This window comes from Mercenaria mercenaria, chromosome 18 (assembly GCF_021730395.1).
Source record: "Mercenaria mercenaria strain notata chromosome 18, MADL_Memer_1, whole genome shotgun sequence".
NCBI classification, from domain to species: Eukaryota; Metazoa; Mollusca; class Bivalvia; order Venerida; family Veneridae; genus Mercenaria; species Mercenaria mercenaria.
Window position 1 is genome coordinate 35,618,196 of NC_069378.1, and position 18,701 is coordinate 35,636,896.

General features: G+C 34.1%; 1 protein-coding gene across 2 annotated transcripts in view; it reads left to right on the forward strand.

The window, feature by feature from the left end:
- The window catches only part of LOC128550462 (DNA primase small subunit-like), a 58,673-nt gene that overhangs the window by 3,021 nt on the left and 36,951 nt on the right, over positions 1–18,701 (forward strand). Inside the window, exons 2-3 of one of the 2 annotated variants that reach the window (XM_053529581.1) lie at positions 9,006–9,029; positions 17,506–17,663. In XM_053529581.1, the coding sequence (XP_053385556.1) occupies positions 9,026–9,029; positions 17,506–17,663 (162 nt within the window). In that variant the 5' untranslated portion in view covers positions 9,006–9,025. The remainder of the gene's footprint in view (positions 1–9,005; positions 9,030–17,505; positions 17,664–18,701) is intronic. The other variant, XM_053529580.1, reaches the window with a different exon arrangement.

The following is an 18,701-nucleotide window of genomic DNA, read 5'->3' on the forward strand; positions in this document are numbered from 1 at the left end:
GTATTTGTATGATAACAAAGTGATCTCGTTTTCTTTTCCTAGTAATAATCTAAATATGACCTAAGATTGTGTTTGTGCGACGTTAAACCCAACAAAGTAAATAAAGTATATATCAAAGTATATTGAATTCAAGCGCATTAAAGCTTCTAATTTTTAAAATTTCAAAACATGTTCGTAATCAAATAATATAAGTGCATGCATTATACGATTTTTCCTATTAACCACATCTTGTCCAATGATTAATGTATTGAATTTATATTTAATTAATTACTTATTAATAAAGATTTCTGCTGAAAACACATTTTTTCTATAAATTCATTGCAGGTCGCTGTGTGAAGAAGGAGATTTGCGACATATAAATTTTAAAGCCGGACAGGATATATTATGAGGGCGTCCAGTTAAATTACATTTTACATTTATGTATTTCGTTTGTTTTAATAGATTTAATTCGAAACATCAAATGAGCCTCTTGATATTATTTTTAATCAAAGTTAACCGCCAGTACACTAATTTCTCAATCAACTGCGATTAGAAAAGGTGATATAATCCAATTAGCAAGATCAATTAATGATTATCGGTTACAATTTTTACTCCCAACACGCACGGCATATGCCTGATTAAGGAAGGTGTTATAATCCAATCAACACTAACAGTAAAATGGGTAATTGAATTAAACCAAACATTTTATATAAAAGATGAAAAAGCTGTAAATTCTAATATTTAATGTAGATATTAAGTCGGTACTATTTTCGTTTGGTAGAAATCTCTACTTCGCATTATAATTCCCAAACAATAACATATTTGAAATGAGAACTCCTTCATTTCAATTTGTAAAAGATGTCATACTTACTCATGTTCGGTGTTTTCATTTCAGTCCACGAACACGAATCTCCTAGGCAATACAGTCATGTTTGTTGCTGTCTGAAACGGATCGAGTGTAAAAATATGCAATATTAATGTACTTGAATGTATTTTAATATTTGTAATAATTTAAACCACAAAAATATAATAATACTTTAATAAAATAATTAATCAGGCACGCTCGGAATTTAACAATCATGTTCGTGAACATGAAACAGATTGCAAGTTTTGTATTTTATATAAATAACAAGCTTTAAAATAATATATTTTTGATAAATACATATATTTTAATATTTATAATCATTTTTAACCACCAACACTTAATAGAATACTTTAACAGAGTAATAATCGCTCATGTTTGGTATTTACCAGTCTGTTCACGAACATGAATCAGATCGCAAGTTTTCATTTTTACATTAATTAAAAGCATTATTACACTTTGAATTTTGGTATACACTAGAATTTTATGATAAATAATCAAATTAAATCACAAAAACATAATACACTGCTTTAATAAAATGATAATCGCTCATGTTCGGTATTTACCAGTCATGTTCGTTAGCATCAAACAGATTGCCCGTAATGTATTCTATATAAATAACAATCTTTAATGTGCTTGAATGTAGTACATTTTTAGTATGTACATTTATTGTAATATTTATAATTATTTTAAACCCAAAACACATAATATATTGCTTTAATAGAATAATAATCACTCATGTTTGGTATTTACCAGTCTGTTCACAGACATGAATCAGATCGCTAGTCATCTATTTCATATAAATTAAAAGCATTAATATGCTTGAATTTTAAATATTTTTGGAATGCACTAGTTTTTTAGCATAAATAATCAATTTAAATCACAAAAACATAATTTATTGCTTTAATAAAATAATAATCGCTCATGTTCGGTATTTAGACATTTTGTTATTTATTTGTCCGCGGACATGACTCATGTTCGGTGTTTAGACATACCGCCGTACAATCTGTAACACTTTGATACTGATGATATAAAACAAATTCATGTGGCATTTTACCGTTTCTATCCATGGCATGTAAAATATCAAACAAAGCCATATTGCGTTTTACTATGTCTATCTGTGGCCTGTAAATTACTTCGATATTGATGATATCCAAAAAATTCATATTCTATATATGGCCTGTAATATATTACAGATTACTCCCAGCGATTTTCCCGACCGAATATCGGACCCGTTCACAATTGCAGACGGTCTTTCACAATTTTCAATGGGTGTGAAAACCTTTAGAAATAGTAGAAAAATGTTAGAAGAGCGTTCAGTGGACCCGAGGTTCCGGTTTTGACCAGCGAAAATCGATAAAAACTCGTATCTGACCCGCACATAATATGCCGTGGGCGTCTGCTTGTCTCGCGGTAATACTCTTTGATGCGTAACGAGTTCGAAAGCTCTGCCCCTTGTCAATCAAAATCCCAGTGAACTTCATACTGTTTGTCGACACCAGCGTAAGTATGACAGTAGGCAGAGCGTCGTATGTTAATTAGCTACTGACAGATGTCAATCACGCCACGTGCCGACTGACACGTGGTTATCATCAGTATGTAATATAGATGATTGATAAACAATGCAGCGTCAGATTATCATGTTTGTACCTCTTGTTAATTATCCGTAACAGCTTATGCTGTATTGTGTAATATGTGTTGTTAATTTAAAGTAAATATTTTATGTGCTTGATTCGATTAAATAAGCCGGTCGGCTGTTACGCAAATTTATTATCTTTGCCGAGGTATTTTGCTAGAGCAAAATAAAATATATGAATGTTTTAAGTAATCAGATTGTATAAGTATGGAATAGTTCTGGTGAAAAGATGAAATTTAAAACGGGTATTTTATCAAGAATTTTTAATGTTTGCTTTCGTTTTTTCATATTTGTCACACGTTTTCGCGATCGTGATTTTCGGACTTTTTTATCCTTTCTTACAAGATTTTCTAGTACAATTGAAATGAAAAGCCAACAAAAGTATGCATTTAATAATAATATGATGACTCTTGCAAAAGCAACTCTTATTTTAAAGCATTTCTTTTGTGAATAAAAGCATGTGACCTTTAAATATTCAATGATTTGAGCATTTCAACTCTCCCCACCCACCTTGTTACAATGATAAGTGAACATTAGTGCAAGTCCGTCTATTGCTAAGTGACAGTGTGTATAGTTGCTAAAAGTTGCAAGAATATGATTGTAATAAAAATATAGTTTAAAGTGTTTATTATGCATAATTGTAAATTCCCCCCTGAGTGAAAAAATCCCCCAAAACTGCTCGTCGCGCGCTATTTTCTTCCCCCAATGACGGGCTGGGGCCTCTTCCCCCAGTCGTAAAAAAAACCCTGGTATTAAAATTAAATTTTTTTATTGTATTTAAACATGATATGTAAATATACAAAACATGTTTTAGACTTATCTGTCAATTGTTAAAAGGTGTATGTCCCTTTGAATATACATGCATGTCAGTTCGATTATTAATTGCCTTTACTATCTGATAAATAAATTTGAAAAAACGAACACTTCAACAGCTTTCTTCGATATTCATTCACTTTCATCAAAGAACATATCAATGTCCCTACATCTTAAAGATAAGAAAAAGTTATGCCATTTAAAATATAATACGAATCGATTGTAAAAAGCAGTCAAGAAAACGTAATTTCTTCCTAAATAAATTAATATTTATGATGAAAATCCTTGCGGTTTGAAGCAGTGAGAAATGTCATTTTTTGTCACATAGATGTGATATTTTGTTGTATTATACAGGGGTTTCATTTGACCCGGGACCCCGGGTCTGGACCCGGGAGATTTTCAAAAGACGCTCAAAGGACCCGGCATGATACTTGCCTGTGCGTCCTTCGGGACCCGGAGGCATTTTCCTTTGATAATCCTTTCTTTTATCATTCATTTCCTTCAGTAAAACTATTTCCACGATAGACACATGTATTCCAAAATAAACACTCGCGGTCATGCCCTCCTGCCTTTCATCTTCTGCTAAATCCCGCCCTTTCTCCTGTAGACATGCCTCGCTGATTTTTTTATCAGCAAGCTACGTCACGGTGAGTGCGCATAGGTAAGAAGAATCAGTGAAGTGTTGAAATTAATTGATAAAGAGTATTGATCCTGTGTACTGTCAAAAAAGGCGCCAATTATTAAATTATCGTAAGCAGCTGCGATTACCGAGCATGTGAAAAGTGCCCTGCAAGATTTTTTCATGCCAACTTTAAATTAGACCATTGTTTAGTGATCATACCGTAATTTCAACAAGAAACTTCACAAATTTTGATGAATTTTGAAAGCAAAAATAAGTTTAGAATGTCCGTTCACGAGTCTTATTACACCCGGTGTCATATGCATATTTCCAAAATTCCTTAAAAAAACTGACTTTCAATGCAGTTTTTGAGTCGGCTAAACGATGTAATCGTTTTGACGAGTCCTTGCTATCCAGCGATTCTCTAAGTCTAAATGGACCAAATAACACAGTGAAGCGATGTAGTTCCATTAGATTTCTCAAACTTCAAACAGTTCACTGCAAGAATGAAATTAAGTTGCGTGAATTCCCTTTGCTATGACCAATATACGATGTAATCTGTCATATTTATGACTTGTAATTGTGCAATACACGAATGTAACTCATTAAGCATAAATGTGCATTTTATGAATTGCGCAGGCTTACAAAGCTTGCGTAACATCCAGCGAAAGACAAAAAATAGTTCCACAGGGCTCCAGATAAGATGCGTATTAGCGTAAATTACGTATAGAAATAATGCAAATACGCATGTCTAATAATTTCTAAACGTATATAAAATTACAGAAATGCACACAATGCTTTTTTAAAAACAAAATCTGAATCATCTGGATGCGTTAGGTAACATAGCCGATCCCGATCAGCCTTAATTCTCCCACATTGAACGTATACACGCATCGTATGATTTCTATAAACTTTGCGTGGGTTTCTACACACACACACACATGAATTTTGCAGTCAGTAAACGGATAAATTATCGGAAGAAGAAGCTCTTACTGGTTTGTTTAGTTACTACAGATATTAAAAATGACTTTAATTCTTATTTTTCGAGAAATAAACAAATCGGCGAAACATTAAATTGTATTTTCTTGTAGTTTTTGAAATCGAAAGTAGATCGTCTATGTTTGGCGAAATGAAACAACTTTTTTATGAAAAGATTTAAATAAGAGGTAATTTAACCGTAAACTTCAATGTCAGATACTGCCAATTGCTGCTAAATGTCTTCGTATCATCACAATTTGTAAAATATATTGTTCAAACTGGAGAAAAGTGTAATCGTATCCGGATATAATATTTTGGGTAAATATCGAGCTGTGTTATGAAATTTTAAGAAAAAAAACTAAAAACAAACTGAAACTGGTAGACTATACTGTCAGTACATCAATCATTAGCCGACTCAGGCCATTCAGGCCTTTGATTAATGATAAGTAGCATCATTATTTGAGGAACTGTCTCTGATTTAGCTTAGTTGGCCAAGTAAACTGAGCAAAAACTACTTTCCGATGACATTCCAAAAGTGTACCAGTATCCGGATAGTACATTTTGGATACATTTTTATAAAGTGTTATAGCACTGTTCTGTTATTAAAAATTAAATGAAATATAGAAGAAAAACCTAATCAAAATAACATGAATTTTGATAAATATTAGTTTACAATATGAGACTATATGACCTGAAACTGACATTTTTATTATGCTGTAACATGATCTTGGGTTTATTGTTTTCTTAGGTAAAGATCTACGTATTACTAAATAAAAAAAATATAGTCAATTATATGGACGTGTTGGGACAGGACTCCTGTATTTTGGAAAAGGACCCTTCAAAATTTGGGCCCAAGGGTCCTGGGACCCTTGGGTTTTCAGGTCTAGTGGAACCCCTGATTATCCCTTGTGGTTTGCAACAGCGAAACCGTCATTCCTTACCCGATATATTAGCTTTTCACTTATTACATAAATGTCCCGAAGTTTGAGCCAGTGGAAACCATTAATTATGATAAAAAAATGCTTTTACTTTATACATTTCCTTGAAGTTTGAGCAAGTTGAACTAATGATTTTATTTCATATCAATGGGGAATTTTGTCGAATTCTACATTGGGCTTTCCGCCATTGAACTTGAATATTCATTTATATTATTCCTTGTGGTTTGCGCCAGAACCCGTCATTTACTATCAGATAGATTTGTTTTTGGTAATACATTTCCTTGAGGTTTGAGCCATGCATGTATTTAAATTGCTGCCGCTTTTTTAGCTCACCTGTCACAAAGTGACAAGGTGAGCTTTTGTGATCGCGCGGTGTCCGTCATCCGTCGTCCGTCCGTCCGTGCGTGCGTGCGTCCGTAAACTTTTGCTTTGTGACCACTCTAGAGGTCACATTTTTCATGGGATCTTTATGAAAGTTGGTCAGAATGTTCATCTTGATGATATCTAGGTCAAGTTCGAAACTGGGTCACGTGCCTTCAAAAACTAGGTCAGTAGGTCTAAAAATAGAAAAACTTTGTGACCTCTCTAGAGGCCATATATTTCACAAGATCTTCATGAAAATTGGTCAGAATGTTCACCTTGATGATATCTAGGTCAAGTTTGAAACTGGGTCACGTGCCATCAAAAACTAGGTCAGTAGGTCTAAAAATAGAAAAACCTTGTGACCTCTCTAGAGGCCATATATTTCACAAGATCTTCATGAAAATTGGTCAGAACGTTCATCTTGATGATATCTAGGTCAAGTTCGAAACTGGATCACGTGCCATCAAAAACTAGGTCAGTAGGTCAAACAATAGAAAAACCTTGTGACCTCTCTAAAGGCCACATTTTTCATGGGATCTGTATGAAAGTTGGTCTGAATGTTCATCTTGATGATATCTAGGTCAAGTTCGAAACTGGGTCACGTGCGGTCAAAAACTAGGTCAGTAGGTCTAAAAATAGAAAAACCTTGTGACCTCCCTAGAGGCCATATATTTCATGAGATCTTCATGAAAATTGGTCAGAATGTTCACCTTGATGATATCTAGGTCAAGTTCGAAAGTGGGTCACGTGCCATGAAAAACTAGGTCAGTAGGTCAAATAATAGAAAAACCTTGTGACCTCTCTAGAGGCCATATTTTTCATGGGATCTGTATGAAAGTTGGTCTGAATGTTCATCTTGATGATATCTAGGTCAGTTTCGAAAGTGGGTCACGTGCCTTCAAAAACTAGGTCAGTAGGTCAAATAATAGAAAAACCTTGTGACCTCTCTAAAGGCCATATTTTTCATGGGATCTGTATGAAAGTTGGTCTGAATGTTCATCTTGATGATATCTAGATCAAGTTCGAAACTGGGTCAAGTGCGGTCAAAAACTAGGTCAGTAGGTCTAAAAATAGAAAAACCTTGTGACCTCTCTAGAGGCCATACTTGTGAATGGATCTCCATTAAAATTGGTCAGAATGTTCACCTTGATAATATCTAGGTCAAGTTTGAAACTGGGTCACGTACCTTAAACAACTAGGTCAGTAGGTCAAATAATAAAAAAACCTTTTGACCTCTCTAGAGGCCATACTTTTCATGGGATCTGTATGAAAGTTGGTCTGAATGTTCATCTTGATAATATCTAGGTCAAGTTTGAAACTGGGTCAACTGCGGTCAAAAACTAGGCCAGTAGGTCTAAAATTATTAAAATCTTTTGACCTCTCTAGAGGCCATATTTTTCAATGGATCTTCATGAAAATTGATCTGAATGTTCACCTTGATGATATCTAGGTCAGGTTTCGAAACTGGGTCACATGCGGTCAAAAACTAGGCCAGTAGGTGTAAAAATAGAAAAACCTTGTGACCTCAAAACCTTGTGACCTCTCTAGAGGCCATATTTTTCATGAGATCTTCATGAAAATTAGTGAGAATGTTCACCTTGATGATATCTAGGTAAGATTCAAAACAGGGTCACGTACCTTCGAAAAACTAGGTCAATAGGTCAAATAATAGAAAACCTTGTGACCTCTCTAGAGACCATATTTTTCAATGGATCTTCTTAAAAATTGGTCAGAGTTTTTATCTTGATAATATCTAGGTCAAGTTCAAAACTGGGTCACATGAGCTCAAAAACTAGGTCACTATGTCAAATAATAGAAAGAACGACGTCATACACAAAACTTGGTCATGTTGGAAGAGGTGAGCGATTCAGGACCATCATGGTCCTCTTGTCATTATTTAAGAGTTTTTAATTGTGTTTTTTGTACATTCTGGTCAAGAGTCTGAATTTTATTACCATAGTATGTACCGTTTATTTACTTTAAGAAAGAAGTAAATAATCAAGATCGCGCTGTTAGAAATTTTACAAAACATTATATGAAAATTTGATCGTTTTTAAAGAATTTTGCCTACATTCCTGTGGATATCTTATTAAAATTGTTATAGAACTCAAACTATATTAGTTCTCAAGCGGTGTTGAAAATTTGAAGCGATTATATTAAAAAATGAATGCACTATGCGCGTTTTTTGTGTCAAAAGTAACCGCAATGTAAATTAGATATTACGATAGGGTGCACGTGCTTGTTGAATGGAAAATTACCAGCACGACGTTTTGATATTTTTACGATTCGCGGGTAAATTCCAGTCAATCCAGGTAATTTTGCCTGATGTAATTTCTCAATTTGGTAAAGTTACCACGAAAAAACCACTCGCCCGATCAGTGGAGTAGTCCATTCGTGCAAAGAGCTATAAAAATAATAATATACTTATTTGCAAAAATATGCGGCCCGATTTTACCGCTAAAAAAGTTTAGGGTCGGCGGTAAAAAAATAGGGTAGGTCGGGTCACCGGAAACAAACAACTTTTTTTTTTACACCTGAATTTGTTTTATATCATCAGTATCAAAGTGTTACAGAATGTAAGGACAGATAGACAGAGAACATTAATTTCCCTCCCCCATAGCCTATCGTAGCGGGAGATTAATTTAGTGGTACACAACCGAACCCGTTCACCGATAGCCAGAATTGTATACTGTACAGCGATAGCCAAAAGGCGTGTCCTCCGTGTTCAGATCGTCTCAATTAATCCCGTTTTTTGATTGTAGAAAGATAATTTTTGCTCCTATATTTTGTTTTAACAATATTGTTTTCTGTTTTCAGGTAAACACTAAGCTTACAAGATGTGTAATTATAAACTGTTTTGTTTCTTTTGTTTATGTTCACAGTTGTATGTAAAAAGGCAGTGGCTAGGTTCCGGCTACCTAGACCAAAGGTCTACGTAGCCGGTTCTATTATATATGTACATATCATATATGAACACAGAAGTCAAGGTAGCCGGCTTTAATAAACTTTGTTATAAAGGATCATTATATAAGTTAAATAAATTACAATTTTGTGACTTATTATTTACTAAAAATATGTGATTTACCTGTTTATTTCGCCGAATTTACGCACTCGTATGATATCGGCCGATATTATGTTATGTTATCATTAAATGATCAAAGTGTCGTTATCGTCGTCGGCGTGTTTAAATGGCATGTTTATTAATTAAAAGTAAACTTTTTAATAAATTTTTGTTGTTCGTTGTAAATTGAAAAAAATAGATACTAAAAATTGATAGATGATTATACCCCCACCAAACATGTTTGAGGGGGGTATATAGGAGTCAGTTTTGTCGCGTCCCGTCCCGTCCCGTCGCGTCCCGAAATCTATTATCTCAGTTATTACCAAATGGATTTGATTCAAACTTAAAATACATGTTCCACCTTATCACCCACATCATGTGACACAAGGTGCATAACTCTTGACACCAAGTTTTCATGAATTATGTCCCCTTTTACTTAGAATTTAAGGTTAATTTTGTTGTATTTTCACTATATCTCAGTTATTACTAAATGGATTTGATTCAAACTTAAAATAGATGTTCCACCTCATCACCCACATCATGTGCCCACATCATGTGACACAAGGTGCATAACTCTGACACCAAGTTTTCATGAATTATGTCCCCTTTTACTTAGAATTTAAGGTTAATTTTGTTGTATTTTCACTATATCTCAGTTATTACTAAATGGATTTGATTAAAACTTAAAATAGTTGTTCCACCTCATCACCCAGATTATGTGACGTAAGGTGCTTAACTCTGACATAAATTTTTTATGAATTATGTCCCCTTTTACTTTAAATTTTAGGTTGATTTTGATGTATTTTCACTATATCTCAATTATTACAAAATGGATTTGATTCAAACTTAAAATAGATGTTCCACCTCATCACCCACATCATGTGACACAAGGTGCATAACTCTGACACCAATTTTTCATGAATTATGCCCTTTTTACTTAGAATTTATGGTGTATTTTGATGTATTTTCACTATATCTCAGTTACTACTGAATGGATTTGATTCAGACTTAAAATAGATGTTCCACCTCATCACCCACATCATGTGACACAAGGTGCATAACTCTGACACTAATTTTTCTTGAATTGTGTCCCCTTTTACCTAGAATTTAAGGTTAAATTTGATGTATTTTCACTATATCTCATTCTGATTGGCTTAGAGTCAAAGGGAAGTAACCTTTTTTTAACTTCTGTACTGAGTTTCTTCCCCTTAAATTCCAGGAATAAGGCTATTTTTAGAAATTCTATTTTTAGATTTTCAATATTTTAGGTATTTTTCTAACTTTTTTATTATAAGTCCTATGTAAAAAGTAAAAACATTTTTCTGTGGTAACATGGGTCGGTAAGACACTTTTTTGTACTCACTTTTAGTGTATCTCTAATATTAGAGATTTAATATATTTACTAGTATTACTATACTAGTATTATACTAGTATTACTTATATGTGGAAGCCCAGGATGAAGTACTCCAAAGTATTTTTAGGATTTCTTATGGTTGCCATTCTTCTGTGACAAGACCGTATGGTGGGGGTATGAGTCACTCCTGTGACAGTTCTAGTTTCAATTGCCGGCGATCCTTTAGAATTTAGTCTTTTGATATGTACATGTAATTATACATTTCACATTTATCGCACTACCTTAGAATAAATGTTCAAACAAACAATTAGAACCAATCAAGATCATTGACTTATAGACAAATCGGCGAAGAAATTAATAAGTAATTAGTTAATTAATTAAAGACGCACATAGAAGTGTGAAAGAGATGATTACTTAAAATTTTCACTTAAAAAAGGCATAGGAAATGATCAAACGCCATTATGTTCAATAGAGCTGCATCATTTTATGTAAGATGATACTCTTTGTTTTATCTTTTCTTAACTGTTTGTTTTGTTTTCTTTAAAGATTGAATCATTGTATCTTGAATATGTATTGAGTACATTCTAACATAACAAAATTTACGCCGATATGATATAAGTGAGTAAATACGGCAAATTAACAGGTATTTAACACAAATAATAAACAATAAGTCACAAGAAATGTATTTTATTAAACTAATATAATGATCCTTATAATCCTTTATAGATACAGTTTATTAAAGCTGGCTACCTTTACTTACATGTTTCATATACGATATGTATATAGAGCCAGCTACGTAGACTAAAGGTAGCCGGAACCGGCTACCTCCCTTACAGAAGCAAGCCTCTGTGGCGTACATGCTGCGTATTTGCTGTGTATATGCCGTGAACACAGAAGTACGCCAGAGGAGTACATTTTACATACACCGCATGCCGCGTACATGCCGCGTACTATTTCGACGAGTACACAGCATGTACGCAGGAGGTCACTAGTACACTTCAAGTACGCAGCACAGACTCTGAAAATTTAAGGAGTACACTGCATGTACGCAGGAGGGACTTGTACAAGAAAATAGTACACTGCATGTACACCGCAGATACTTTGAAATTTGTGCAGTACACTTCATATACGCGGGAAAGACTTGTACAATTTCTTTTGGCATTTATACTTAGTTTTTTTTTTATAAGTTAAAGTCTGAAATAAACTTCATATATGCGGGAGGGACTTGGTCATTTTCTTTTGGTGTTTATACTTTGAATTTTTTTAGGTAAAAGTCTGAAGTACACTTCATGCAGGAGGGATTTGTACATTTTTTTTTTTTTTGGAAGCAAGAACTTGATTTCCGAGTAACTTTTATCTTAATAGCATAGAATAGTTCAGATTACCGGTATTCTGAACAATGAAAATTTGCCAAACTATTTGCAATGTTCATTTGTGAAGCTTACATCTTAGTGATTTCTGAGCTGCACCTTGCATGCAGTGTAAAAATATATTCTTTTTCATTTTGAATTAATCCTGGAGCTTTCTAACTTGGATAATTGAAAAGCCTTATTTGAACTTCGTTGCATTACATTTTGTAATACATGAAATAATTACCAAGATAATGCCTCAACAGCGCCTGAATGAGAAGAATTAATAGCTCTCACTGTTATTTGAATACTCTTAAGCAAAACACCATTCTATCATGTTTTATAAAGGCTTTAATGTGTACTCATTAAGGCCTCACCAAATTTAAAAGTTGTTCATCAGATTTGCCGCTCATATATTTTCAGAACGTTTTTGGTTAATTGCGCTCGCCCCATTGGAAAAAATCAATCCAAAATTTTTTGGTGCGCTACTTTCTACGGACGTAAAAGTGTATAAATGCTTATATAATTCCAGTCCTAGATTGTTCTCAGATGGATTTTAATCAAAATAAATACATACTACGCACACATCGTCTATAATAAATCATAACGGATGGATGGACGGATAGCTCAGTGGTTTGCACACTGGCCTTCCAATCCTGAGGTCAGGGGTTCGATCCCCGGCAGCTACTCGGGAATTTTCAGAAACGCTTTTCAGTGTTTCCCACCCAACTAGTGGTGTACTGGTCAGGAACCCAGGCAATCCTTGCGTGCATCAGTGCTATACACTGGGCACGTTAAAGAACCAGGTTGTCTATTCGAAACGAGCTAGGCTAAGTTAGCCGGACAAGCCTGTATCTGATTTCTGATCTCTCTGTCGTGGGGGCTTTGTCTCGCTCTGTCCCTCTGGTCAGATCGCTCTGTGTCTGTACTAGTAGAGGATGAATTGTGCGCCCTGTGTGGCTGCATTTGAACTATGTAAAGCGCCTTTGAATGTGAAATTGATCATGAAAAGGGCGCTATATAAATCTGGTATAATAATAATAACACTTATATTTAGTTGCATTAAAGTTGTTTCCCCTTGATGCAGTTACGCCATTTTCTTCAAATGTTTACCAAATTACATGCTACAAAAATTGATTTATTTCATTGAAAAGTGGATGAAGAAAAGCATACTCATTTATTTGATAACATCAATCTACATTATTTTGGTAAGGGTAAATACTTATTGATGCATGTCACTTATCTTTTTTCGTTTTTTTTTCTGTCCAAATGATCAGCGTTTGCATACGAAAGTTGGTTGGGTAAGGAATTTACATTATCACAGCAGTTTCGCCACAAGAGTACACAGCATGTATGCAGCAGGAGTACACAGCATGTACGCCGCAGGAGTACACAGAATAGTAACGCCGCAGCAGGGGTACTACAGCATGTAAGCACAGATACACACATGTACGCCGCAGGGGTATACACCGCAGGCTCATTTGCATGTGAAAAGTGTATGTGCCGCGTACATGCTGCGTACTATTTCCCGCATACTAAATTCCTCCAGCGTACATCCTGTGTACTATGTAGTCCACAGCATGTACGCAGCAAGTAGTACGCGGCAGAGCTCATTTGCATGTCAAAAGTGTACTACAAACGTACTATCGGTGTATGTGCAGTGTATATCCTGCGTACTATTTAAAGCCCTTGATTTCAGTACACATCATGTATGCATCATATACGCTGTATGTACACAGCAAGAGTATGCAGCAGGCTTTTTTCTTCTGTAAGGGCTAGCCACTGCCATGTAAAAAATGTTAAAACGTCCACTAACAATTACTACTAACATGTTGGAATAAATGTTTTACTCACCTCTGTTGCAATTAAACTGCCTAAGTCTTTCTTTCGTTTAGCATGTTTGCCAATTCTCACATGTTGCGAAATTATTTGGTAAGTTACTTATGATTAATAAGTTCATGTTGGTATAACAAGTGCTAATTAGGTAATTGTCGACATCAGTAAAGAGTATTTAAATATTATAGTTTTCGAGTAAAACTTCTTTCTATAAAATGCAGTTTCAAACAGTTAATTTTAACTTCAAGTCATGAAAATTGTTCGATGTTTAAATCAATATCATTTTCACTTGTACATGTAGTCTAGTTTATTTTCAATTTGCAATGATTTATTATCGTAAAATTTACAATGAAACAAGGGATAAATCAAAAGTTATGAAGCAATTGTTTTATTTTTCAGGTACACACCAACTACTAGTATATAAAAAATAGAAGAAGAAAAACAGAAGTGAAGTTTCGGAGCAAGACGCGGTTGTGGCTAGTAATACGGTCCCGCACAGTCCTAAAGCTAGTCATATGTGAGGCACGTTCAGCTAGACAGTCTTGCTTGGACTACAAGAGTAGTGATAATCACATACGACTAGATTTTTGTCGGTCGTGCGGGACTGTTCACTACAGGATGTTTTAAAGCCACTAATAAATATGTATCATTTCCATATGGTTTATAATAAATAATGAAAGCGTAAAGTAGTTGTTATCTATACTTACGGGTACTGTTAGAAACTTTCAACAAGAGTGAAAATTACAGCACAACACCAGAGGAGGGAAGAAGCAGAAAACGAAAATTGGGTTTCTATATCTTTTATTAATTCACTTTTTTTTCTATACGAAATTTTACGGAATATAATATTTATTAGGAAGCACAAACAATTCAAACAAATAAAGCCAAGAATGATTTACACTAGAAAGAAAAAAATATTTTGCTATGTTGCGTTCTCATATAACGCTTCCATTTGATTTTATTTCTTATTCATAACATGTACATAGATACAAAGATACCAACAATCGAAGATTATTTACACAAAATACAGACAGACAGACAGACATACATATTCTTTAAATCATCATGTAATAATCACACACATAACGTGACAAATACACGTGCAGTTGTTAAAACTAAACAGTATAATTCTATATCATATTTTGTTTCTGTTCCCTTTAGTCTATTACACAGACAAAATTTTATGAAAAAGATCATATACGTTATTACGAATATGCAAATATTACGAATATGAAAGTATCTTAATCTTGCCGAAAATAATACAGAATGGATAATAAACAATTTTTGTCAGTAGTGAATACATAATATGAATTATATAATAAACACAAAATAATTTCTGTAAGCATTACTGATACACAGGTTTTTGTTTTATATGAGGCTATAAACATAAAATATATGACATTTAATGCTATTAAAATTATGTTTACAAAAAAAAATTTAAAAAAATATTAAATTGTAAGTTGTTGCTTCCAAGGCTCTTACTCAGCACTATTTTTTGTAATCTTGCCCTGAAAAAAAAAAAAGCAGATAAAACATAATTTTTAACAGCTGTATACATGTTACACATTAATAGTTTCCTGAAATTTGAAATGTCATGTGATATAATTCGATTAATTTGTTGTTTCAGACATGTAGGTAAGCATCTAAATGTTTAAATGGATAATTACTTTGTTTACTTTAAGTGAATACCACTGTTTTCTTTCCCGAGCGAAAACTTTAATGCCGATATTCTATATTGTATTAAAATTAAATTTCAAATTTTTTTTTTGATATTTACAAAAGCAAATAAATTCGTTACAAATTAACAAGTTATCAAAAACTATTAATTTTAACTGGTAACTTACCTCTTAAATAATTATCTAACTCCATGCCAAACTGTGAACGAAGATTAATCGTTAGGGTTTTAAATAACGTAATCGTATTAAAGTAATTGTTAGTATAACAACAGAAGTTTGCAACAAACATACAAAACTGCAAAAGTGAACTCTAAATAAAACAACTGAATTTACAAGTTTTATTGTTTATTAAGCACTGTCTCGTCGTATACGCTTCGTGTCAAGTGCTGTACCTGCAAAATACGAGAAGTTTCCAAAATTACCTTGCAGACGAACATTGAAACTGAAAAATTACGATGATATTTTGTGTTAACATACACATCAATATATCTTTTAATTTTTGGTTAAAATAAAATGAAAAATAGCATATTTTAAAACAATATCATGAACACCGCAATCCGCCGCGATTTCACCGCGAAACATCGTGTTCAGCGAGCACTGTGTCCGGACACGCTGTTCACCGCGATTTGCGGTGAAATCACCCAGCTGGGTGGTCAAATTTCTTTGAACACGCTAGTCTGGTGTCACTTTTCATTTTGGACGAACTGTATCCACATACTTTAGTAAATGTGGGAACATGATAAAAAAAGTTGGGTACAAACCATACAAATTGAAAAAAAGTTCAAACAAACAAAATTATGAAGAAGTATGGGAAGTGACACTTTTATTCAGCCTGTGTTAATGACAGTGGTTTGTTTTACACATGCCCCACAGGAATACAGCTAGAAGTCACTTCTCCTTAAAGAAAAGTGGAGAGACTTCTAGGTGAAAAATAAGTGTTTCCTTCAAATTTATCATTTCTGACTCAATATAACCCCCACCCCCCAGCAAGCTTGTGAAGCAGTTTGAAAAGATGGCTATAATTTTCTTGTTTATGGATAAAAACTATTGATGTGACATCATTTTCCATGCCATGAGTTTTACTTCGTTCCATAATTCTGAAAAAAAAGCTGTTTTCAAAAATTCAAGCAGACACTGGTAAGTATTACCCGCAGAGTTTTTATAACATTTTTTGCTGCTATATCTTGCTGCAACATATAGCAACAACAAAAAAATGTTATAAAAGCTCAGCGGATAATACTTACTTAGCATGAACAGTATCGGACTCAAATGAAAATGTAAAGTAATTTGTAGAAAATTGCCCGATGAAAGTCTGCAACCGGTCATTTTGTAAATATTTATAACAAGCAGCTTTTGAGTCTTTCTTTTACAGTGGAGACCAAATAATTGTGTAGTAGATGCCAGCTGACCGCTTAATTATTCTACAACTTGTTGAAAAAACGTTGTTTTGCACTTGCACAGATTGACAATTATTGGAAAGTATCAAAGATGTAACCGCGATGTTGATTGGCTGAATACTGTTGCTTCTAGTTTAACATATAATTTGATTGGCTGTCACAGTTCTCGCGAAAATCCCACAAGTACCTGAAGTAGGCGGAGCCGGCATGTAAATTCTACTCGTCTTGACACGTAGCAAATTGTAGCCAATTGTCAACGGTGAAAATTGCGGTAATTTGCTTGTGCGGATCAAACATAAAGTCTTGTTGCTTGAATTTTGGCTCTTTATGGACAAACAATGTATTTTTGTCAGATTTTTTACGCATGCATTGTACCCGTGTAATTTTAAAACTTGCGTGAATGGAATACTGAATTGACCCAGAACAGTAGAACTTTTTTGCCAAATAAAGTAGAGAATGCTTTGGTCTAAGATCACATTTGATACATAGTTTACTTATGACTGATAAATGACCCATATTATTGATTTGAGGTCAGTATGTCAAATGTCCAGTGCACAGTGACCAAATAATTCCTGTTCCTTGTGCAATTACTGAATGCATCAAGCTCTTGTTTCACTAACAGTATCTTTCTTTTTCTCTTTCAGTACCAAAGACATACTTAAGTCAGAGGGAGTTTTCTTTTACTTTAAAGGATGATATATACATTCGTTACCTGTCATTTTCAAGTGAAAAAGAGCTGTCTGAAGAGATTCAGAAGAGATGTCCATACAAGATTGACATAGGAGCAGTGTTTTCTCATAGGGTAGGTTATTACTGCCTTCATAACTGATTGTCTTTGGTTTAAAGTTGAGCTTTACAACTGACTTGTAGAATTATCCTATTTATTTTCATGTTTAACAAAAGGAATGAAAACGCCATTATTGGGTAATGAAATCATTGTATGTTATAACAAAGCAGGTATTTTTGACTCACATAACATAATACGCTCTCTTCGGGCGTATGAAAATAGAAATACCATTAAATGAATTCTTCTTATAAAGAACTATTTAATGGATGTTCACCAATTCCATCTCTAGCATCTTTTATAAGTTCCTCACCAACATTTATTGAAAGAGGCAACATGGATCCTCTAGACATTTGATTTACACTTGATTAGACGAGTCGTGGGTTTGTTCAGAGACAGGTAAAAAGGGACGTGATGAAACACACTGCCACTCTCAGGGATTTATATGAACAAAGACTTTACTCCCCTTAAAACAGTGCTTGCTTCGGTATGACGCAAGGCTCGTGATCAAGTCATTAAAAGTTGGTCCTTCAAGGGAAAACTGTTTGCATGTTTCAAAGGGGAGACAACCAATGGTTCAAATGATTAAAATTACAAATAAAATACAAAGATTACATGCGCTGCTGGTTGAATCTTCCGTGGCCAGAAAGTAACACCAGAAAGTAACACCGATGTGAAACAAAGCTACAGTGACAAAGTAAAAGGCAATTAACAGGTGAAAAATCAGAATCTGAAAAAGTGACTATAAAACAGATAGAATGAACAAATATAGTGAATATGTTGGGAAAATACCTGTTTTTACTCACCTGAGCCAAAGGCTGAGGGTGAGCTATTGTGATCGCTCACTGCCCGGCCAGCTGGCTAGCGTCCAGCCATCCGTCCACACTTTCCTTCAAACAACAACATCTTAACCACCAGGCCAATTTTGATGAAACTTCACAGGGATGTTCCTTGGATGGTCTTCTTTAAAAATTGTTCAAAGAATTGAATTCCATACAGAACTCTGGTTACCATGGCAACTGAAAGGAAAAACTTTAAAAATATTCTTGTCCAAAA